Source organism: Falco punctatus (genome assembly GCF_963210335.1).
Source record: "Falco punctatus genome assembly, chromosome: 5".
NCBI lineage: Eukaryota > Metazoa > Chordata > Aves > Falconiformes > Falconidae > Falco > Falco punctatus.
Genome location: NC_137584.1, coordinates 91,750,056 through 91,774,949, shown reverse-complemented (window position 1 = coordinate 91,774,949; position 24,894 = coordinate 91,750,056). Strand labels below are relative to the sequence as shown.

At 54.0% G+C, this 24,894-nt stretch overlaps 1 protein-coding gene across 4 annotated transcripts in view; it reads right to left on the bottom strand.

Annotated features, from left to right (window-relative positions):
- Positions 1-24,894, bottom strand: part of SLC8A1 (solute carrier family 8 member A1) — a 151,205-nt gene that overhangs the window by 4,540 nt on the left and 121,771 nt on the right. For 2 of the 4 annotated variants that reach the window (XM_080388370.1, XM_080388369.1), the window contains 5 exons: positions 12,943-13,049; positions 9,503-9,520; positions 7,629-7,759; positions 6,372-6,471; positions 574-849 (listed from right to left, as the gene is read on the bottom strand). In XM_080388370.1, the coding sequence (XP_080244496.1) occupies positions 574-849; positions 6,372-6,471; positions 7,629-7,759; positions 9,503-9,520; positions 12,943-13,049 (632 nt within the window). Of the gene's footprint in view, positions 1-573; positions 850-6,371; positions 6,472-7,628; positions 7,760-9,502; positions 9,521-12,497; positions 12,602-12,942; positions 13,050-24,894 lie in introns of all 4 variants that reach the window. The other 2 variants (XM_080388371.1, XM_080388372.1) reach the window with 2 other exon arrangements.

Below are 24,894 nucleotides of genomic sequence, written 5' to 3'. Positions count from 1 at the left end.
GTGACAGCTGGGGCAGAGACACGTCTCCAAACATCCGTGGGACTGGGGCTTTCTTGGGGCTTCACAAGTCACACTGCAAGCAGTTCCTCAGCTCAGCAACCCCACCTTGGTCCACCTGAACCCAGGATGAACCTGGTCTGACAGAAAGGTGTCCGTGCTGGGCAGCACGCCCTGAGTACGGACTGGCACCTCACTCACCTGGGAGGCGAGGTTAAAGGAGCAGATGCTCAGAAAGAACGTGCAGGACTGCCGACACAGGCAGGACTTTAACCAAAGACAATTTCCTACTCGGAGAGTGGATGCCATGGAGGCTGTCCACAGAAACAGGAACTTCACACTCTTTGCAAGGGGAACGTCCTTGAAATAATTTCCAGGGGACTGAATCCACATCCTGGTCTGATCCTCCCGGCCCATCTGAGACTGAAAAACAACCCCTCCACACCCCTCAAACCTGTCCTCGGAGTTCCTGCAGTGCACAGCCGAGGGCGTCAGGGCACCCAGCTTTCCCAGCCCAAACCCAAACCCAGACTGGGCAGAGGTGGACCTTTACACAAACCCCGCTGCTGTCCTTACCTGGCACCGATGTCCCCAGTGCGACAAACACGACTGCGGTGACAGAGTCCTTCAAGCCAATGGTGCAGCCGAAGTGGGATGCCAGGTCGCCAATGAAAGCTGTCAGGAGGCCGATCATGAGGATGGAGACGACAAAGCAAGCCCAGCCATTCCAGTAGTCTGTCGGGGGCACGAAGGCAAAAAGGACCTTCCAGAAGACGGTCAGAAAGTGCATCACGTAGTCAAAGCAGGAGGGCAGCTTCTCCTCCCCACATTCATCGTCATCGTCGTCTTCCCCTAGAGAAAACCACCAGTGCCTGATTAGGCTCACCCGTCCTGGAGGAGGTTGGGCAAAGCTCCTGCGCATTCTGCAGCCCCTCCAGTGTCATGATTTGGGCCCTGAAAGGCCTTGACTTCCAAATATCCCGTTTTCTGGGCAATCATCAGTGGGGCTTGACGGCCTTTCCTGGCCCCTTCCCACAGCAGAGAGACTTTCCAAAAGCATTGGCTTCAAAAACCAACTTGCACTTCAGAAAATGCAGAGTGTCATGCCAGCACCTGTGCCTGAGTTCAGCCACCAGTCGCTTTCTGGGACTCAGCCCCTGCTCAGGAGCCCTTTCCCCAGAAGGTGTGGGACGTGATCGGCCTCAGGCTGGCTGGAGCCGATCAGGGCGGGCGAACCCATTGGGAGCAACGTGTGCCTCATGGAAATTCCTCTAAGGAAGGTCTTTTTCAGATGCTTTTCACAAGTGCCTGCAGTTGCTTCCAGCTCTGGAAAGACAGCTGGTTTTGGTGGCTGCTGAGCTGCTACCTCTGACCCTTCACCTCTTCCGCAAACCAGGATCAGCCATGAAGAGTATCTCCCTAAAACATCCACGGCCCAGCCCTGCTGACTGCCCTTCCCTGTTGCATTTCCCTGCTCTTTCATGTACCTCCCTACGAGCCCTGGCTGCCTGTCCCCACTTGCACCCCTTCCAGGTCGCTGTCAGGGAGCCAGCCATGGGGCACTATTTGTCACAGCAAAAACGCACTTTCCTTTGTCTCTATTTTCTGTCCCTGAGGCAGCTCAGTGCTTCACTTCCCACTTGTTGCTAATGCCTTGCAGGGGTCACTTTCTCAGCACGAGCCTGCCATCAGTCCTGGACCCACCTCTGCTCACCAGGCACCTTGTGTGGGTCGGATCCTGGCTCTCCTGGTGTGATGCTGAGCACCCAGCCCCACACAGCGCACTGCTTCTCACGGCCGCAGCCCCTGCAGCGCCCGCCAGAGCCTGGTCTCCAGCACAGACGAGGCGCTGGGGATGTAAGCCCTTGTGCCCGTCCTGCCTGGTGTCCCGGGGGCTCCTGGACCCTCAGTGCCAGCAGCTGCATGTCCCCAAAGGCTCCTGGGGGGCTACACACCCAGAGCCCTGCCCTCTGCACATGCCGGCTGGCCCATGCCCTGAAGCTCTCCTTGGGTGGTGGGGAAAGAGCTCAGCAGTCAGACTGTCCTGGCCCCTGCCCAAGGGGCCCTTTACACTGGCACTGGCCCAGCACATCTTCAACCTGTTGGTCCCGGCAGGACCACGGGGATCCAGGCAGGTGTCTTGGTTTCTCTCCCTTCCCTGCTCCAGCACCTCACCTGTCTCTCCAAAGCCACTTGGCACCCAGCCTCCAGGGAGTCCCCCAGTGTGTGGCTGACCACACCAGTGAGCCCTGTGGGGCTGGTGACCTCCTGCCTGACTCCAGCACCTCTGACAAGGCATCTCATGAGCCTGCCAGCCAACCTGTCCTCTGGGCGGGCTGTGTGGCAAACACAGAGCTCCCCTACACCGGAATGGTGGCATGGTCAGAAACTGCTTGTGCTCACACCGGAACCATCCTGGGCGTGAAGGGGAGGTGATGCTTTCCCACTGAAACCAGTGGGAGCGTTCCCACAAGGATGGGCTTCTAAGTCACGGATGATGGGGATTCCAAGGCCATTGTGAGTTGTGCTGACGAAGTCCCTTGCACTTGGGTTGATGATTTCTCATCGTCTTTGATGCTTTTTTTTCCATCAAGGATGTGGACCACCAGATCTCCCCGCACAGCTGATGCAGGAAGCTCGTTATCAATGGGAGGGTGCAATGTGCAGTCCATCCTGTCAGACGGCACGAGTGAGCCTGGCCGTCCTGCCTGGGAGGACCCCTCGGGATGGCAGAAAAAAGCGGCCAAGTCCCAGAGTAGCCAAGAGCACCCGGTCAAACCCGAGCCTCTGCTTTGCCCCACCGCAGTGGGTGAGGGGACAAGGTCCCACCGTGATAGACACGGGGTTCAAGGGGACGACGGCTCTGTGCCTGGGAAAAGCTGCTTCTACTGGCAGCCACAGTACTGATCAGCCTGGCATAAGCTTTTGAATGAGACCATGCTGTTTTTATCTGCCCCACCGCTGGCCAGGGCAAATGTTCCTCCTTTCACATCTTCCTCCACAATGCCGACGTTTGCTTGAATAGCAAAATGTATAAAGCCTCCCGCAGGGAGAATGAAGTGGTCTTGCTGTACGCTGTGTACCAATACGTGGGTATCAATTAACCCCATGTTCAAACGGTGGCTGTGTGCCATGACAACAGAGTTCCCGGGTAAGCTGCTGGGGACCCGCTTGCTCTGTCACTGCTCAGAACAGCAGTTGCTGTCTGCCTCACCACAAAGGCGGCAATGAAAAGCCAGCGGGGGGTCAAGGCATGGCATCCTTCCTGGGAAAGTGGAGGCCAAACCCTGGCTATTCCCTGTTGCAGTCCTGCAGAGAGTGCATCAGCACATGAGAACAAGAAAAGGAAAAGGCCCAAGGACCAGCTGGATTGTGACCACCCTCAAGAGATTTGGTTACCTGGTCTTGGTGTGGCCCAGCTCCAGTGCATGTAAACCCTGCCCTCTGCGGGCACCCTGGGGCACTCAGCAGAGGTGCAGCTGCAGGGGGGAGGGCAGCGACGGAGCCAGCGAGAGCAAGGCAGCAGGAAACCTCTAAGGCAGGGGGGATATGGCATCCCACACACCAGGGCTGGGGCGAAGCTGGAGGGGATTCACTGGGGTCACCGAGATGACTGGAGTCCGGAGGATGTTGCCTATAGGGAGAAGTGGAAGGAGCTGGCTCGGTGAATGGGGAGGAGACTGGAGGGGACCACACAACAGCCTAGGGTGACTTGGAGGGCATATACAGAGAGGATGGAGTGAAAATCCCCTCTGCACTGACAAGTGATACAAGGGGCAATGGCCACAAACTGCAGCTTGGATGGTCACATCGAGAGAAGCATCTCCAGAAGGGTGGTGCAGCCCTGGGACACATAACCTGGCTGAAGGGCATCATCTTTGAAGGTCTTCAATATTTGGCTAAACAGAGTCATGACCAACCAGGAAAAAGTCCTACTCAGTACTCTGTTGGGCTGCAACTTTGCACACGTTGTCTTCAAAGCACCTTTGGAGTTCAAGACCAACACATAAGAGAGAGGCAGTGGGAAACCTGACGTGTCTCTGATAACTTGCTGTAAAATTATGTGTTGCTTGGCTTTAAAGCTTCGAACTCACTATGGCAGAAACAGTAGCTACTCAGTGGCACGGTGTTATTACTCTGGCAGATATAAATATCCTATTCCCATGCATTGTTGTGAAGATGTGGAACAGTTTTTCAGCCTGGGAAGCTGACGATCTCCTGGGTTTTTTGCTCGTTTCACAAAGGCTGGCACAGGAAGTATACACTGTGCTGTGCTCACACTAATTTTTCAGCAGGTATGGCAGCAGGACAGTCATGGATCTAAATCTTCATGGAGATGACAAAACAGACTGAAAAATGAACATGAGTGCCACTATCAAAACACTCATCCAGATCTGTCTATCATTTTGTTAGCCAGCAATAACATTTCTCTCTCCAAGAACTGGCCAGATTCTGTGAAGGTGACCTGAAATGTAGGGTGAGGTTGGATGGTGACCCAGGGGTGCCCTCAGGAACCGGCTCACAAACTCCAGGATGTTTTTGCTGTGGAAGAAACTTTACAGGCTGTTGGGCACGTGCCAAAGGCAGCTGTGGGCGACAGGCTCCAGCTCAGCCCCATGGGCAGCACAGCACGGCACGGCACGGCACGGCACAGCTTCGCTGCACCTGCGCTGCCCTCCTGCAGAGCTGGCCTCCTGCTGCTCCACCCCTCCGCTGCCCTGCTAACCTTGTGCCGCTTGCTCACTGGGTGGGAAACGGGGTGTTAATGTTGCTTTTCCCAACTGGGATGTCACATTCTGAAGTGGGAATGTGTGACTTTGGCTCGCTCCCCATGGTGGGGCTGCAGGGAAAAACTCAACCCCAAACTTCAGTGTTTGAGGCATTTTGACTTACTCAGCACAAAGCCCGAGGAGCTAAATCCTGGCAAAAAAACGTAGGTCTGGAGCCCAGAGACAAGCTACTGTTCCTCACCTGCAAGGGACGGCTCGCGTCCACTGAAATACGCCACATTTATTAAATGTTTGTTAATCACCCTGCTGGTGCTGACGGTGGCTGCACGTTCCAGACACAGTGGCAACGGGGCTTTCGCATAACCGCAGATTCACGTCTCGCAGAGCTCGGGTCCAAGTTCCAGTGATTAGCTCTGCTTTAATATGGGATGCAATCAAATAATTGATTCTGGCACAGATGAGTTTAGCCATATTAACCACAAAACCTGCAGCAAGGCCTGTCTTGCATGATATGTTCATGCTGTATCCAAAATAATGGGAGGCTCTTGGCTGGAGGCTCTAGGACCAACTGTGCTACAAGGGGAGGGGTCACAATCCGAGGAGAGAGCTGCTGTACAGCGTCCTGTCCTCATTGTCAGAGGTGGAGGGTACGTGGTACGGCCATCACTTTTAATTACTTTGTGCTAGGCAGAGGTTACCCTGTGCAGCAGAGCTTGAGGTAGGGCGTGCGGGTGTCCCCCCATGCACTTCAATGCAGAATTAGCCAGAGGAGCTCAACCTGCCTTCCCCAGTGATTCAACCTAAGCTGGTTGACGTTGCCCTAACGCGCACCCACACGCAGCCCAGGCTGGGCTGTGAGGTCGTTAACACCCAGCTGGTGAGTTACAGTATCTCCAGCTGTTAAAACCACATCTGGAGGAGACCTTCTTTCCCTCACCTCCCACAGATGTGGGAACAGGGAATACTAATATATCCTATACTGGGCATACTGGTAAACCTGGCACGGGTGCCTGCGAGAACAGTACAACAGAGCATTTCTGAGTGAACGGCAATTCATCAAGGGAGGGAAGAGATGATCAGATACGATCTGAAATGACCACAGATATCATGTGCTGCTGCAGCTATGGGGCTGCTGAGCCGTGACCTCCTGCCACAGTGGGCTGCGGCAGCGGGAGTCCCTGCAAGCAGGGGGTCACGGGCAAATTCTGGCTCACGGAAAGGGGGACTCGGTGGCTTGGTACCCTCACTACTGTGTCATCCTCGCCACTGCAGTACAGGGAGCACCAGGGATGGGGAGCACTGCTGCTTCGCACCAGCATCATTTATGCCGCTCTGAGTTTGAACACGGCATTCGCCTCCCACATCTCACTGGCCTGACCCTTCCCCTCTGCCGTCTGGTACCAGCCAGGGTGTTTCTCTGCCGGGTGCTACAGACACACGTAGCGCAGGGAGTTTCCTACACATCAGACAAGGTGCTCCCGTGAAGGGGTTGAATGCAACAGCCTCACTTATGCAGATGATGTAAATAACTCTGCCACCTGTTTTGCCTCCTGCAGCTCCACTACGGTCTGTGTTACCGATACAGCCGAGCCGAGACAAAGTGAGGCTGACTATAATTCACCGGGAGCAGTGGTCCAAACTCACCCGCGCTGACAGTAATAGCCTCAATAAACTGCTCCCTCCAGCTGTTTGTGCCAACCACCAGGGCCAGGTTCGTCTTCTTAATGAGCTTGTCCACCGTGTTCTGTGGATGGAGATGCAGAGGAGAGAATTAGGGGCTGGAGGTGCTGGGCTAAAACCCACTGGCGCTAGTGCTTACAGCCATGCACTTCTGGAAAAAGCTTAGGGAATTTTAAGCTCATGTCAAGAGCCCCAGCAGCGAAAGCAAATGTAGGTACTTGCAGTTCCCTCACTGCCACTCAAAAAGACCTTTTGAAACCTGCTCATGATGGGAGTTTGAGCCATGTCAGTGGAGGTTTAACAGCAAATAGTGCTGAGGTGCCACAGCTACTGCTACTCCCCACTCCTTGGGAAGAATTTTTACCAGACTGCTTCAAAGCACTAAATGGGGCTTGACCAAGGCCCGCTGGTGGAGCTGGGCTCCGTGCACCTCTCTGTGCTGCTCAGGAGCTGCAGCTCAGTACCCGCAGGGAAGGTGCTGCAGCAGCAGTGGGTAGGAGCCGCTGCGGGGCAGGCAGGGGAGGGCTGCGCACAGGCTGCGGTGCCTCAGGTGCCCGCTGACAGCAGGCAGCAAAACCATGGCAGGGAAGCAGCCACTGCTGCCACACAGAACGGGTGGTCCGTTATTTTTTAGGCTACGGAAAAATGGAAGAGAGAAGAAATAGCCAGTTTTCAGCTCTCGGTCTGGCACAGACATTCACAGCAGCTCAGCTTCACAACCATCACTCGCATTTAGGGCATCAGCCCTTTGCACTGAGGGTCCCAGGCTTGGGGCTCACTCAAGACCACCTGAAGTAGGACCTGGGTGTAGCACATCACTGTGAGAACCAGGTTATATTTTAAAGCAACCTGCAGCATTTTGGAACCCAGTCAGCTCTTAGGCTCACTGCGTTGACTTGCTTGTATGACAGTAACCACGAACAGTCTGTGAGTGGGACAGAAAGTCAGGGATCACCCCCCAAGGACTACGGCTGTGGGCGGATGGACAGGCTGAGGATGCAGAGTGTATTTTAACCCATTGCCATCTCACTGGACTGACTCCCACCCTTTCATCATGCCATGGCTCAGCCATCTTTCAAAGTGTCCCTGGGTCCTGCTCTGAGACCTTGTGATGCCAGGAGCTGCCTGACTTTGCTGTGACACCATCAGCATGTGCGAACACAAAAGGAGAGGCCCCAGCTGCAGGGGAAGAGGAACAGGGGCAGGGGACGTGGACTGTACCTTGAACTCGTAGGATTCCTCAATGATGACTTCGAGCTTGGTGTGCTCCCCCAGGACTGGGCGCCCCATCTCCGCGATTCGACGCTCTTCCTCCTCCTTGCTGGTCAGTGGCTGCTTTTCTTCATTCTCCTCTGCAAAGCAAAGAGCCCATGGGTGAGCCAGGCCTGGCTGGTCACTCCCTGAAGCTGGCTTGCCATCAGAGGGGCAGGTCAGGAAGCCTCCAGGTGGGAGTGTGAGTGACAGAAGTAGCTGAGGAGGAGGTGGTCATGGAGCAATAGACAAGGTAGTTTTGCTGGGAAACGCTAGCAAGAGGTCCACAACTCGTCCAGCCTCAGAAGTAGCCCAGTTCACCCCAGGACTGGGGAACAGCTTATCGCATGGTACCTGCTGCCTCTCCTGCAGGGATGCTGGGAGGAGACAGATCGTCACTAAGGCTGCTCCATTTCCCAGCTCTCCAGGGCTGCATCAGGGCATGGTCAGGACATTTCCATCAGCCTGTTACAACCAGAGTAAGCTGCCAGCAGCCCCGGCATGGAGATGGGTATGAAACCTGGGCTCTGCCTCCTTCTGAGCAGGGCTTTACCTCAGGGAGGAGGCTGGCAGCTGGGAAGTATGAAACTCCTGCTGTCATGGTGAGGCTGGAGGCAACAGTGCTGGGACATACTGGTGTGAGGAGCCACCCACAGGCATGGCCTGGCCCCCGACCCTGAGGGAGGAGGCAGTGGAGGCACTACAGGAGCGACGGAGCAGGTCTGCACCGCCACTGGCGTCTATGCAACCTCTGGGGCATGGGGACCCCAGGCAGCGTGGCTTTTGTCACTGCCACTGTCCAGAACCCCACGGAGTAACCTTCCAGCCCACCCCAGGGATGAGCAGAGGGACATCAGCGATAAAAAGGGCTGGTTTCACTGTAGTTAAACTGTCAGTAGGTGAACACCCTGGTCAGCCCGCTTTAGACCGCCACAGCCCTCGAGCGTCACACTGTGGGTACCTTGGATGGTGACCACGGTGCAAGGAAGAGGATGATCTCTAGCCTGGACCTTCCTGAAGACAGGCTTGCCTATCAAAGTGATCAGCAGGAGATCAGCAGGACGGACTGCACACCCGTGTGGTTAGTAAACTCTACTCCTACTTCACACGGGGTTAGTGTCACTCCTGCGCCAGCTGCCCCTTGGCACAGCGGTGCCACACTGTGGGAAAGCCCTTCTGCTCCTGCAGGCCAAAGGGACTGGCCTGGTGGCCAGAGGTTCCTTAGTCTGAGTTACTGTTCCCAGGGCTCTTGAGAGGCTGTTCTGCAACGTGTGGGACCCAGGACCTTCCCCCCTGCAGTCTCAGCCTAGTGACGGATGCTCAGCTGGCTAAAGATGGATGGGCAAACGCTGCTGCCGGGTCTCGCTGGTGGGAAGGGCAGGGGCCACCTTGCCTGAAGCTGCCATGGGGTCCTGCACCTCCCGCAGTGCTGGGGCACCCCAGCTGCTGCCTGGGGTGGGGGGACAGGCTCCCCGCGCTGTCCAGAGCCCTGTGCACCTCCCGTGTGGCAGCAGGCAGGGGAAGGCTGGACCAAGCGGAGAAGCACCCCCTGCTCCAAGAGATGGAGGGGGTCTGCCTGTGGCTGCAGGGGCGCCGGCTCACCCTCCCCGAGGTGGGGTTAGTCGTGCACGGCAGGCAGAGCACTCTGTGAGAAGACATGGTGTTAGCGTGAGCGGCCAGAGCAGCGAGGCCACGGCCCAGCGCCTTCTTACCCTTCCAGAGTTTGCCTCCAGACAGAACAAAAGCAAAGAGGAAACCAAGAGGAAAGAGCAGGGTGAGCACATGGCCATTGAAACAAGGGACAGAGGGGGACAGGGTGTGGGGGAAAGAGCAGAAATCCATACCTGTGATGGTGAAGCCACCTAGATGAAACAAAAAATGAGAAAAAGAGAGAGAGAGAGAAAGGATTAGCATCAGCACAGCAACATGGACAGCCTGCAGCCCGCAGGGACATGGTGCTCCTCCCCTGCCCCGCGGCCGGGCGGTGCCGGAGGGGCAGCGTGGGCAGCCCTGCGTGCAGGCTCTTCAACCCACACCTGCCGCCACCGTCCCCCGGGGTCTACATGTATGTGGAGTGGATAAAACCGGTGAGAGCCTGTCCTGGGGCTGGGGGTGTGCAGGGGAATGGGGGTGGCTTTGCTGCCCTCCCCGGCCACCCTGTCCTGAGGATGGCCAGCAAGACATTCAGAGGCTGGGTGGTGGGCTCTACATCTCCCCAAGACCGGAGGCCAAGGTTGCACCGCCTCTTCAAAAAGCAGCGGCCAACTTTCCTGTCCAGCCACAGGCATCCCTAAGTCACCAGGCAATCCTGCTCCTGCCACGCCAGCGCAGGAGGTTATGAGTTAACCTGCACGGTGCATGTTTAACTCGGGGGCTGGTGGGTTTGCTGTGGCTGTAAGAACGCCACTCCCAAAAAATGCTCCTCGCCGAAGCAGGCTACCACTCGTTAACGTTAGTGACTTTGGGGCTCTACTCCAAGGAAAGATGTGGCATTAAGTACCTGAGTTTACTTAAATAGTGCTGACCACCCTAAAAGAGAATGTTGTGAGCAAAGAAAAAAATCAAGCAAACCCAACTGTCTTCCGAAAATACGCAGACAAACTGGAAAAATGGAAAAGAAAAACGAATGCGCGCTTACCAAGCTCATTCAACAACAGGGCTGTGAAGGAGACAGACAGAGACAAACACAGAAGAAGAAAAGTAAATGAATAATGAAATCAAAAGGGATATCCACAGAAAGACTCCAGATCCCAGGGCAGAGATTTCAGATCTGTAAAGCTGCAGGATACCATTAGTGTTGAGAGAAAGGCACTAAAAATAAAGGAACAGAAACGTTTCATGGGATTGTGGATTTAAAATAAAAACTATTGCAAACATGGGGTGGATATGGGATCAGAAGGCACACTCCAAAAATTCATTTTTCCCCTTTGAATTGTATGTGCAAGATCTTCCATTGGTCTCGGAGGCAGTTCTGCCCTGGGGGAGGACACAAGACGCCCCATGCGCAGCGGCTACTGGCTTTGACCTCCTCCAGCTGCCTAATGGGGAGCAACAGCACCAGCAGGCAGCTGCGCTTCTGGCGTATGCAACGAGAGAGAAAAGTCTGTGGCAAGGCTTGGCTCAAGGATCTTGTTGCTCAACATTTTAGGTCTCCAAAACAAAAGAAAAAGCCTCTCCCTTAGTGCGCTGGTGGGTCCCTGGCCCCTGAGGCACAAACCCCACCACGGCTACCTGGCCTCAGGGTGACATTTCAGAGACGCTCTCGTCTCCAGGGTGCCGAGCACACAGCTTGCCTCGCCTCACTGCCTCTCAAACAAAACCAAGTGCAAAATTGAAGTTAGAAAAAAAAAAAAAAAAATCATTGCATGGCCAAATCAGCAAATAGCATCCTTAAAAATCTTGACTTGCCTTCCAAGGCAAACCAGTGAGTTTGCAAAGCTCAGCTTCCCTCAGGTTTCCTTGGTATCTTTGTGACCAGGAAGATGAGGAACTTCCTCTCCTTTTCCTTTTATTCTCAAATAAACATTTCTGCTGGATCGCATAGTTGGTACCACAATTCTCAAACCTGGGGCCCAGAAAGTGTGTTTGCTCTTGCCAGACTCGTGAGGCTGAGCCGGCCCTGCTCCCTGTGACGCTGGGCAAAGCCAGAGCTGCCGACTTGAGTTGCGCACACGTAGCTTTATCCTGGCACCGCTCTGGGATACAAATCCCACCCGCAGAGCCTGGGCCACACGTGCCAGTGTGCTGGATTTTATGGCCCTGCTTCTGCTGGCTAGTCGCGCAAGGCAGCGGGAAATCTAATGGAGGGGGCAACGCAGCTGCCCTGGATGGCCCCTGTGCCGAAGGGGAATGCGGCATCGCTGCTGGATGTGGTTTTAGACTGAATAACAGCAGCGTCTCCCCACTCAGAGTGGGGACCGCTGGGGGCCCTTGCTGTCCTGAGCAAATAATACATTGCAACCCCACGCCTGCTGAAGGGAGAGCTTATGTCTGAGAAACTAGAAAGCAGCTCCAAGGCAGACAGACCAAATGCTTCTACCAGTTTTTTTACAAAGGCTTTAGTAAGGGTCTGTTGTAGGGCAACTAATTGTCGTAAGCAACTGTAAACCTGCTTTTTGCTCAGCCCACCAATAGCGTGCAGAATTAGCTGTTGCCATTAGTTTTCACTTAATTTCCTAGCAGAAAAAAGATATGCACAGAAAAATAAGTGAACTCTGTCTTTTTGGGAAGGTTTGCAGTTAGTTTAGAAATGTGAGGAAAGAGGAAATTGTTTTTATTATTTCTATGAGAAGCTATTACCCAGTGCAGAGCCATGAAACTTTATTCAAGTATAACCTGATTTCTCCTAGACTGATTGCATCTTACGGCATTACCTGCTTGTGCCATGATTCTCAGCTATTTTAAGATCCTAGTGCCCGTATAAAAAAGCTAAAATTACTGCTCTGGCCATGCATTTTATTTCAAGAGAGGGCTATTTTATCTTTCGATAAAAATGATGCAGCATCGCCTTTTTACTCCTCGAGACTGGATTTTCTGCTCGATTAAATGAATCTCAAAATGTCTCTGGGGCTGGCAATGCTCATCGTCCCCTGCCTGGGTGCTCTGAGACCGTCCCGGGAGCGCGTCTTGCTCCCAGGGGGGCCTTGAAAGTGAGACGGAGTGCTCCCAAAATGAGAGAGGAAAGAAAACAGAGCAAAAAGGTGCAGTGGCCAAGCTTCAAAGGAGGGAGGGCAAAACGGCCGGGAGCCAAAGTGCGAGGAGAAAGGAGTGTGAGAGTAGGGAGACACAGAGAAAGCGGACGGCAGCGTCTCGAGAGCTGGTCTGGTTTTACTCTCACACCTTTCACTCCTCGTCGTAGCCACACCGGGTCCCCAAGCACAAGGAAGAAACTGCACTCTTTCTCATACTCCTCACGGTCAAGTACTCTAAGGGTAATGAATTTCCTGTGGGAACACAAGACAAAGGCAAACACATGATTGGCATCACACACACATGCAGTTCACGTCCGCCCGGGTGCCGTGGTGCCAGAGATGGTTGGGTGGGGGGAAGCGGCTGCACATCCCCCCTGGGGCGTACGGAGAAGGGCAGGAGCATCCCCACTGCCCAGCCGGGGTCGGACCTCGGTGGGCCAGGGAGGGGCTGGGTTCAGAGGGGCTGGGAATGTCCCTGCTCCTGCCCTTTTCCACAGGCACCGGGGATGTGAGCTCGGTGTTGCAGGTGCCAGGCATGAGTGAGCCAGACAGGGACACACAGGCTGGGCTCAGCCCCGGAGCACGTCCCCCACCTTTCTTCTCACTCATCTCCACCAGCCGGGGCTCCCCGATCTCTAGGTAGAAGGTCTTGTTTTTCTCATACTCCTCATCATCTATCACCTTGATTGATATCGTTTTGCTGGAACAGAGAAGAAGAAATAGAGATTCAAGAGTAAGGGGGGAAAAGGGAGGAAGGGAGACAGGGGGAGGACGAGGAGGGTGGAGATGGCAGGAGAAGGGGGCTGCAGGCAGAAACCAGTGGGTCTGGTAGCACAGGGCAGCACAGCCGCAAGCGAAGGGCAGGAGATGAGCTCGGCTCAAGCTGTGCAGGGACCACATGGTCGGCGCAGCAGCAGCTCGCAGGGTGCCATCCTCCATCCTCCCCGGCACAGCCAGAGGCCACAGCTGAGCACCACGCAGCCTGGCCCAGCCTCCCCCAGAGGTGCCGCGGCCCGGGGTCAGCAAGACACGTCCCCTTCCAAAATCCCCAGGTACGGAATAGCATGGACTAGCCCCCTGAGAGCTTGCACACACCACGCAGGGCCCCGGGGGCACGAGCACTGGCAGCAGCGCAGACCAAGCCCCTGGAAGCAGGTGCACTGCCCAGAGCAGCCCTGGGCACGGAGGAGGCTCTGTTCGCCAGGCACAACACCCTGATCAGCGGCTCAGTTTGGGCTCTGGAGGCTCCAGCTGACAAGCTTGAAAGGGATGCTGGAGTTGGGACTTTTTCTGTGGAGGTAACATACGGGAAAGACTGTCTTTCTTGTTCGGGCAGGGTGAAGGAAAGCTTCACTGACAGTGAGATCTGACTTTTTACTTTTCCTTTGCAAGCAGCGTATCTTTCCCCAAGCACCGAAGGCTTGGCCCTCTCCTGTCCGAGAGCCATGCAGCAAGCCTCTCTCCTCACATGGCCCAGATTCCCGAATTTTCCCCTGCAGCATCAGCAGGGCAGGTCTGAAGGCAGAACCACTCAGGACACAGCCATGAAGCATGCACTGCAAAGGGTGAAAGCCTTGCAGGACGCTGTGGCCACCAGCAGAGAGATTTGCTCCTTGGGGCACCCAGTAGAACAAAAATTGCTTTACCAGGGGAAAAAATGCGCGTGGAAGTTTTCCAGCTCTTTTCAGGGGCTCACATAAGCAGCCCGGAAATACCCAGCTGAAAGCTGCTTGCCCGAAGGTGGCCAAACTGGGGGTACAAGAGGCTTGTGCATGGAGTCGGGGCTACTGTGGTCTTCCCTGCAGTGCAAAGCCCTTGCACAGACGAGGTGGGGGGCAGAAATACGGCAGCCCCAGCCCGGAGCATCCTGCTCACTGCCATGTGTGCATGGCATTGCTGCTGGGAGGGGACCCCCTCCTGGCTCTGACCTTGTCCCACACAAGAAATTAGAAGGCAGTAACAGCAACAAATAAAAAGGCAGTGCAGCGACTGCAGCCCTCTGTGCGCCAACGACCTGGCGGGGTTTGCTTCTTCCCCGTGCCTGGCAGCACTGCCCTCCTGTGAATGCTCTCGCTTAAACAAGCTCCCCAGTCATGCTCCCGCTGCCCAAGCCCGGCTGCTCTGTCCTTCAAAAAAATCCCTCCTGTCCCATCCCTGGCTCCTCTGCACTTCCCACAGGCAGCCAGCACAAGCCGGAGTAGCCCTCAGGCTGCTCTAATATATGATCAGGGAGGATCTGCTGTTCCTGGCAGGTCCCAGCACCGAAAATCCATAAACATGGAAGGAAGCCACACTCTAGGGGAGCGAAACTCAGGCCACGCTGCCGTAATTTCTGGCTTTCTCCCCTCTTTGCACATCTGTACTGCCACTCAGAGCCCCTCTGTTAAGCTGACAAGTATTTGGCAGCAGAGTCGACATTTTATTCTCGGCGCAAACACCGTCAAGCACTTGGAGGAACAGCCAGGATGATTTCTTGTGCTGTTTGCTATGAGTCAGAAGTGTATTAAGTTTGCCCTTCATGCTTATAATGAAACCATTTACTTAAGAGCAAGTGATGGCTGTGAAGAGTGTAACAATGCAGCACAGCTCAGAGTAATTGTATTTTATAATTGATATCTGTAATAATTTTTTCTGCTTATAATTATTGCTGCAATAGGTTTGTACGTAGGAAAAATGGTTACCAAGCACGCAACTGATCTTGTTTTGCATTGATGAGTTAGGGGAAATTATCGCATATTAAAAAACTAATGAAGGATGCAAAAATGCTCTCAGCCAAGCTATCAAAGACAGCCTGACAGAATTAACAGAATGGCACAATTTCAAAAACATTACTAACAAAATCAATAATTTTCCTGACAAATCCCATTAAAATGTCCACTGCACCCTGCCCCCATGTGCGAAAAAAAAAGCGCCTTTCTCAGGAAAGTCAGTTTAAAATGCTGCCTTCATCAGTTCTGAGGGCAGCAGAGGTATCAAGACATAAACTACCTATGGGTGGTGTGTCCTGGCTTGCCGTGTGCGGCATTCTTCAAAGCCTCACCAAACAGTTGTCTCTTACAGAAAGAAACCTGGGTGCCAATTAAGAGCTGTTCCTGATGCTCAGACCCAACATTGACCTGACTTCCCTGAATAACGTGGCTCCGGGGCTTCAAGTGCCGCTGCCAGCGGCTGCTGCTATCACGCAGTTTGCCAAGTGATCTTTCCAGGGTGCGAGCAAGTGCTCTGCGTCAGGCAGACACGTGCACCGCCGCTGCTCCTGCTGCACCAGGCTGTCGGGGGAAAGGGTGGGAGGAACAAACGGCGAGTCCGCTCTCCCAGTCAATCTCCAATCAGCAAGAATTGCTGAGGCAGATTTGTCTCTGGGATGAGACGGCAGTCCCAGGAAAAAGGATTTTCTCCTAATGGTGTCTGAGATCACATCTGTTTGAGGAACAGTGAGTATCTGAAAACAACACAGGCTATTCCTGGAGCGTGCCTGGCCCCCACCCACCGCCTTTCGCCTGCACAAAGCCCCTCCACAGGCTCCAGCACGTGTGCAGCCACGCTGCAGCGTCTGAGCATGGAGGAGGAGGATCAGGCAACTGCACGATTTGTCCTGCGTTAGGGTAAGGACTGCTTTGGTCAGTGATCTAGGATGCGCGCCCAGCCTGCTCTCCTGGACCCTCTGACCTGGTCTCTGCTTCTCACTGCACCCCCCCCGGCAGAGGTTTGGGGCGAGCGGGCGGTGGGGAGGTGAGCAGCATGGGGCTGCCCGGGCAGGCGGGGGATGGCAGCCCCTGCTCCGGGGGGGCTCACCCGTCCTGTGCTCCTGCTGCGTTCAGCACTCAGCTCTGCAAGCCTGCTACCCGCCGTCCTCTCTCCTGCAGGTGCGCCTTGCTGCGTCAGGCTGATTTTCTTGCGTGGCGATACAGGGTGCGAGCGGGGCAGAGCAGGAGGGCCCGGCAGAGGCAGGGCAGCTTGTGAAGGCTGGCGGAGCGAGTTGGGATGCGGGGCTGAGCGCAGCAGCTCAGACCTCCGCCTGCCCCTTGGCTTCCCCAGCTGGACACAGCAGGAGGAAGAGTGGCAGTGCGAGAACAGAACGTGCTGAAATTTGCATTTAAAGTCTTCTCTCCTGGGCTCAGCAGCTCTTTCAAGACAAGATGTGATAGTGCTTGTGCAAACAGGAAACAAAAGGGAGACTGTACAGCACCTTGAAACCCCCGCTGCTGAGTCACTGCAGGGCCAGAATCCAGGAGTCCCAATTCCACGAGACAGGGTAAAACCAGGAGATTAAACCAGGAGATTAAAGCAGCCTCTAAAGCATTACACATTTTCTTCACCTTGAATATGGGGTCAATCTAGACAGTGTTTCTGAGCTGTCCCTCAAATCCTCTGGGATCAGCTCTGATTTGGGGATGAAAGTGGTGTTCCTGCCATAATCTAATGTCTCCAGGAGCTGCGTATTTAAGCCAAACACTCCAAGTCCCGTAAGCGTGCAACACCACAGCCCTTGAAAAACCCGGAATATTTTTTTCCTGCCTTGTCCCTCGGTCACATTGCTGGTGGGAAAAAGCAATTTCTGGAGCATCTCCTCGACGGGTTTAGGTGCATGGGGCTGCGTGTCGCCCCAAACCATGGTAGACCTCCTGCCTTCCTCCCTGCCCATTGCACAGAGCCCCAGTGACAGCACAGGGGAAGTCTGCAGCAAGTCTCTGCTGCTGCTGGGGTTTTCCTTCCACTCCTGCTGAGTCCATTTTGCCTCAGCTAAAGAGCCCTCCTCTGACAGGAAGGCTGAGGGTATCCATGCTGCATCCAACTGCCTGCATTTCTGTACCAGAAGTTGCTCTTCCCTGGGTCTGTAGCCAAGGCAATTGCTGAGGGAATGAGTTTCATCTCATTTCCATGTACCGGAAATCACAGAGTAAAACAAATCTTGCAGAATTGCAGCTCTAGCTCTTCTCTTGCTGACACCCAGCAGCAAGAAGAGAAGGATAGCATCTTCATGAAGATGGCATACAAATCTGCCCTTGCTCCAAGTCCAACGCTCTCCATCAGGATTTAGTTTTCATTTCCATCCGTGCTATTTCATTTGAACCATACAGGTCTTTTAACAACATTCCCATGTGGCCCTTCGTTACGACAGCCCATGGAAAAGTCCTCTTGACTGGTGGTGCTCTGAAGATGGTGCACCAAGGGAAGAACTACTATACCCAATTGGACCCCGGGGCCATCCAGCACAGCCTCTTCCTCTGACGACTGCCAAGAGCAGCTTGGAGTAGCAGGGTATAAAAGCAGGATGGTCATATAGACAGCATTTCCAACTGATGCTCTCTCAGCCCCCAGGTATTTGTGTTCCAGGGGTTTTCCTGGCCAGACCAGGTTTCTGTGTATTCAGCCACGCTCTGTGGATTTATCCCATTTCCCTTTGAGCTCAGGTAAGTTTTCGGTGTTTGCAGTACCCCGTGTGCAGGGAGAGCATGTGATTGCTAGTGCCAGCTCAGTGCCATGGACAGCAGATAGCTCCTCTTAGGGGGTGATGTGCATTTGGCACAAGCACGCCAGCCAGCCTGTGTCTTCTGGGCACATCTCTGGAAAGGGCATGAGAGAGCCCCCAGGTGCCTGCTTGCAAGTGACCCCAGCAGGGACCTGGCACTAGACAGAGGACATCCAGCCCTGTCCTGCAACAGGCAAGCAAACTGGCTTTGTATAACAGCAAAGGCAGGGCAATAAAAGAGCGCATGCTTTGAGAAAAATGCCAGTTGGGAAGGCACCCTGTGAGCAACCCCATGCACGTGCCGGGACAGGTACATACGTAACGAGCTAGCCCAGTCTAGCACAGGGTGACAGGAGCAGAACAGCAACCCACAGAGAAGTATTTCTTTACAAGTACTTTTTGACCAAGGCCACATGAGAAGAAGGGTGCAGTACTGGGCAGAGACATATGGAGCTGGGACCCTCAGCTCTCCAGTCTCTGCTAGCTTTTCCCTCTTGTGGGATCAGGTGGCACCAGGAATAACTGGTGACAGCCTACATGGACCTTTGCATTCATTCCAAACCTGAATATCTGCAGTCATGGTGCACCAGTGGACATTCTCAATATACTTGCAAAAATCCTACTGTTCCCAGTCTACCCAGCGCTGCTTAGTGACATGAAATGGCAGCAAACCCTGTCATGTCTTGGACAAGCAACCAGCATTGCAAGTACCAAGGTGTCACGACACTCTCAAAACTAGCCAGCTACAACAAGGTCTTTTACCATCACATACCAAGTTAACGTCAATAAGTAGTTAGCGTGCCCTGCCTCAGCACGGCCACCAATCCCCCCCCAAGGTCTCAAAGGTCCATCTACAGTTTGTGCTGTTTCTTCATACTCTTCAGGCCAGTCCCTCTGCTGTATCCTTCTTGTCTCTCTTCCATCCAGGGCACTCTCTCTCCTCACTCTGCTTCTTCCCAATCTCTCTTCATTGACTGCTCCTCTTCCATCCCCCTTAGAGCTATTTAACCACTTAGCAGGAACCAGCCACAGCTGCACCTTGCCCACACCAGCCAACCACTGCCCCTGAAGCCAGCCCACAGCTGTGTGTTGTTAATTAACCCAGCTTCAATCCTCCATGATTCCCCCCTTTTTTTCTTTTCTTTTTTTCTTTTATTTCATACCTTAGGTATTTAATAACCATCATAACCTTTTTACAAATGAACTTCTCATACAGTCCAGACAACTTGTCCCTGAACTTTTTTTTTCTTTTTAACATTTCATACCTCATGTTTTTACCGATCATCACAAACTTTTTACAAATAAACTTTTCATACAGTCATCTATAATTCCTCTACACCAAGGGAGCTTACTATTTCCAGGGCATCAGCAATCAGCTCTAGAGAGATGCAGGCAGAATGTGCTGGGGGACAGGGGACATCCTCCCGGGCACCAGTTCTTGCCAGGGCCAGATCTCCAGGAGCAGAGGTGTCTCAAGCCCAGCACTCACTTCCTACTGCTGCTCAGATTCAGCATAGCAGAAAGGTGGTTTTCATTGCTACACAACGCATCTCTCAGCTCTCTTTCAGAACAGCAGTCATGTCTTTTTAACACTGATTTCTTTTCTTTCTTTCTTTTTTCAAGTAAGAGAATGAGGCCAGCTACCTCCATCCCTGGAGATATTCAAAGCTGGCCTGAGCAACTTGCTTTAGCTTTGACATTGGCTCTCTGAGAAGAGGTTGGACCAGAGACCTTCCAATCCAGAGATGTTGCCCACCCCAACTCCGCTACGCACCTAGATCAGAGATCTTGCAGCTAAGAAAGCATCATTGTGCCCAAGTCACCCATGAGCTGGAGCTGGAACAGCGAAGAAGTACTGCACGTAGCCACTAATGGTGTCTCCAGTGGACCAGGAAAACAAACCAACCCCTCTAAACACACAACCAACCGACTGACAAAACAGTCAGTGATTAGCTTGTCCATGAGAACACGGACAGACAGACACTCCTCAGTCAACAGAGGGAGCAATGCACTTACGCAGCTTGTCGCCAGTCCAGCTTCCACTGATCACCCCGAAGAACCACGCGAAGAGCTCGGAGGGCTTTCAGCTGCAGATTCATGGTTACAAGGCCCAGCGTAGGCGCTCGGGAGTGGAGCCCTGTTGCCTACGCCTGGTGCTGCCAGCCCTGACCCCCGACAGCCAAGCACTTTCCACCCAGAGGGTCAGCAACTGCGGCGAGAGAATGGGATGCGGTTCTGGAGGTGACATTGCAAAGCCACATCCATTGGTGCTGCCGGTTCCAGCACGCGTTCCCAGACTCCCCCAGAAAGCTGCCACATCGATTTCTCACACACCTGCTTGTCAGGCTGTCACTCAGTGAGCCGAGCTGAAGCTTGCCATGAGACGGGCCCGTGGCTCGGGAGACTCCTCGCCTCACGCAGCTCGCGGCAGCGCCCGGGCCGAGGGGCTGCTGTAGGGGACTGGGTGCCGTGGGTGACAAAGCTCCCAAACCGTCATCAGGGCTGGGCACCGCTGGATCTGGCAGCCCAGGCCGTGCGGACTGGCCGTGGCCACAGCGAGGAGCCTGGGCCAGACCCCAGGCCACGGCTGGAGCCAACCGCCCGGGGCAAGGCAGCTCCTCCCGCCCCATCCCCCTGGCTGCTGCCCGCTTGGTGGGCCTGCCCAGGGCTCAGGCCCCACTCATGCTGTCACAGACGCCAGGAGACCCAGCTCCCCGTGTCTGTCTGCGGCACACACGCTCCCAACCGGGGCACCAGGGAGCGCGTTTATGCGCTTAGCAGCTTCATTGCTCAAACTTCTGACAGCTGCTAGAGAAGGGAAGTCATCTTGTTGCTGGGAAGGAAAAGGAGCAGATCAGGCTTTTCTTCCACCGCTTGACAACAAAATTGCATCTGATGGTGAGGAGGCGACAGCCTCGCACGCAGAGAGACGCCGAGGTCTGCGGCGGAGGCGTTCGTCCCAGCTGCAGGGCACACGTGCCTGGCAGGGGGTGCACGGGAGGGCAAGGCCAGCGCGGGGATGCACCTTCCTGAGGGACAGAAGATGTGCAGAAATGGGCCGCATTACGTGAACGACCTTGTGTCACAAATTATTTTAGCTGTTACCGAGGGTTCGTTAGGGTTTCTGTCCCTGCTGATGGGATCCCATCTTTGTAAGGTGTCCCATGAGTCACCCATGCGGGGTCCTTTGCCGAGCCGAGCCTTGCTGCCACGAAATGTCCTTACTTCATGAGAATTTTGCCTGCAGCGTGCTGCAGATACGACATAAAGGGGAAAGGAAAACCTGCCTGAAGCTAAGCCTGACGCATGCTTTGGGAAGTGTGGATGTGAGCTGATCTGATGTGGCAGCTTGCTCTTCTGGTCCAGCGGCCCAGGTCTGCACGGGGCTGCACAGTCCGATGCCTACCAAAACCGTGACTGAGCACACCAGCCAGGGCACTGCAAGCAGAGGGAGGGGGAACCAGCTCCTCTGTCCTCCCTCCACCTCTGGAGCCCAAATTCATCCCTCTGCTCTTATTTCCTTGGTTGCCCTCTGCCTCTTTCTCCAAGGCTCGCTGAATCAATCTTTGTAAGACCACAGGGCTGTGTTGTCATTTCCATGGCTGTGTAAACCAACTGCTCCCCTGGCCTCAAGATGCATTAAGTTTAAATTACACCATATGGCTCAACTACATAATGCTGGCCTGCTTCAGAGCACCACTACCAGGAAAATCCTGGAAAAATATCCAGCCTGCTCCTCCTTGGCCTTGACATGAGGGGTGCTTTGCAGGGAGAGGAGGACTGAGAGCTGCTGCTGCACAAATAGCTGGGAGATGAGAGGCACAGCTGATGCTCAGTGCCTCAGAAAACACTTTTTAGGGGCAATGATTGCCAGGCAAGATGATTTCACATGCTAGACCGAATGCTGCTTGACTCTCCTCTTAGGAAGACCGTATTGGGCAGGACTTGTCAGACCAGCAGTGCTTTTTTGGGGAATCCTCGATGTTTGCTTGGATCTGACTGTAAATTTTGTGCTCTGGCTAATGCACCTCTTCGTTCATCTGCCAACGCCACATTTTGTAAGCGGTCAGCTAGGCAAGGATGCATAGCACTGCCCATCTGCCCCAAAACAGGGCCTGGGCCCTCGGCCATACTGAAACGTTTTGCTGTCCTAGGACAGCTGAAGGTGTGCCCCCCTCCTTCCCGTGGCTTTGGATGCAGTAACACCAGGACAAAACAGTGCTTTGCTCTTCTTTCCCGATCCCATTGCCATGCACGGTGATCCACTGTCCTTAAAGCTCCCGGACCGCCTGCTAGAGGCAGGATTGCTGGGGGACCAGACAGGAGGAGCTCCATCTAGATCGGTGTCTGGATCTCCCAGCACAGCATGCCCAAACAGTGCAATACAAGTGACAACGACTAGGAGGGAAAACACATTTGATGTGAATTTGATCAAAACCACCCCCGGCAGCAATTGCTCAAGGCGCCTGGGAAAGCTGACAGAGCAGAAATAACTTCTCTGGCTTTGTACAACCCTACCCATGCCAGCTAAAAACTACCGTTAGTCCCTCAGCTCAGCCCAGTGTCCTCACTCGGTACAAACCCCTGCAAATCCCATTTCTAAGTCTGCAGTTTCAGAGCCAAAATCTGGCGTTTCCCCCATTCTCCCTCTCCGGGACTTTCTCCTTGTGCCTGGCCGGTCAGTCAGGCCTGTGGGTAATACAGGGAACCAACCAAGGGGATGGAAACCCGGCTCCTGTGTTTCATGGTGCTCCATTGGCAAGATTTGCCCCAGTTCGCAGGGAGCTGGGTGAGGGGGGCGGTGTGTGCTGGGAAGAGATGTGTGCCGAGCTGAGAAGGGCTCAAGGCTGGATTTCAAATCCTTGCTGGAAAACTTGAAGTGGAATAAAACCATGCATGGTGAGGAATAAAACTGAGAAGGGGGTTGGGTGGGAGAGAACCTCTGGGTCAACCCCCCCTCCATCTCCCTGATTGCCCTCATACATGTTTTCCCCAAGGAAAACAACTGGAAACTCATACAAGTGCTTCTTGCTTCTCCACGCACCCAAATATGCATGCAGCTTTTCTTTACTGCCGCGTCCCTCCTTAAGACATTAATTGCTCTAACCTTTCAAATAAATACCAGTTCCTCTTCCCGGTGTGCACCTGGCACAGTTGCCATGACAATGCTCCTCAAACAGGACCCATCGCTCTTACTGAAATGGCTTCAGCACTCTCCAAAATGAATTTCAATGAGCAACTGCCAGCAGAAAGGACATTTCTGCAGCCCTGTAAATCATTTAGCAAACTTCGCTGACTAAACAAAACAGTGGGGACCATGTGAAATAATAAGTCCATGTCTAATAGCATGGCTTCAGCACCAGGAATCAGGATTCAAGGAAGCTCAAAATACATCTGCTGTGCATCAGCTGCTCCAGCATCGCCACTGCCGCAAGATTTTGTATCAGTCATAGCAGCGCTTCCCTCCCAGGGAAGGCACATTTCAACTGCCGCTTGCCTGGGTTTCAGGGCAAGGGAGAATTCCCCTTGTTGTTTAGGAAGACACGGGACAAGGGGTCTCAGCTGCGCCCTGCCACTCTGCCAGGGCTGCTGGCTGGCAGCTCTGCTGCTGGAAGAGCAGCTGTACGTGGGAAAAGGAGAGGACGAGGGGATGCTCAGCAGAGGGGTGCCACAGAAATTCAGAGGGCAAACACTGATCCTGAATGTGCAGGTTCCCTCTCAGGAGCAGTGTCCAGCTTCATTTTGACTCCCTGCTCAGTCAGGGATGCACCTGACTCCTATTGTTTGCTGGCTGGCCCCAAAAAGATCAGCCCCTGCTTTTCAAGACACTCCCCCAAAACTCTTGGAGTGGTGACCCAAAAATGCAGGACCATGCACTTGCCCATCACTGTGTTTGTCATCCCTTGCCCAGCGATGCAAGCGACTAACTTCAGGGCTCGGCAGGTACCTGTGACTGAACTGTTCTGTGCTGCGCTGCTCCCCCTGCCATGCCCTGCTGCTCTCAACAGCTTCTCTGCCAACTTAGCAAAACACATGTGGGTGCACACACACATGCACACAAGTTGCAGTCAAACTGCTGAACAAAATGACATCTGCCTCAACAGGCAGTGCGTGCGTGTGTGCAGGTGTGAGCTGCTTTTGCAGGTGCAGCACACAGCAAACACTCTACCTGCCCTCTCTGCAGGGGCCCTGCTGACTCTAATGGACTCCCAAGCTATGGAAAAGCCTTTTGATCTTTTATGAGTTCGTCAAGTGTTACACTGAACTTTTATTAGGAGAAGTTCTAAGTAATCTCGTGTCAAGGGAGGTTCAAGTGCAATGCTCACATTTTAGCAAGTTGAATGACTGGCTGCAGAGCTCACTCCTGGTCTAGACTCCCTCTGGCCAGTCACCCGTGCTGGACCTGTACTGGGGGTTACCTGGCTGAGTAAAAGACAAGAAGCCTCTGGGTACTGGCATGGGAAATGCTGTTGTTATACAAGCTTGAAGCGATAGGAGTACTCATTTCTGGAGACCCCAACCCAGGCCGTGAGCAAACTCAGAAGCAGCCCAGTGAAGCGCTCCCCCCCCACCCCCGGCGCGGGGCTGCTGCAGCGGCAGTGCTGCCTCAAACGGTGACAACAGCTGGAGCATTAAGTCAACAAGTGACCTCAAAAATCTCAGCTCTTAAGTTCTGCATTAAAGTTGCTGCTTGGTGTTATCACACTGCTGTTTCCATCCTTCGGGGATGGATGGCTCTGGCCAAGAAAGAGCACGTGCTGGGGCAAAGCACCAGCAGCGGGGTCCCCCTCTGCCCCCAGCCCCGCAAGACATGACGGGGAGGGGACAGATGGCCCCAGGGCTTGGCTCCAAACACAGCAGAGCAGGGCAGAAAGCTGGTCTGCCTCTGAAATCTGTGTTGCTGCACACCACTTGTTCTCAAGAGGAGGGAGTAAGTGCAGGAGCTGATTTTACCTCCCCTGGCTGGAAACGCAGCCAACACTTCAGCCCGTTTAGGAGTTGTTTTCTTTTTTTTTTTTTTCTTTCCCCCTTCCTTTCCAAGGAGTTGCCTCTCCAGAGGGCAGAGGTAAAA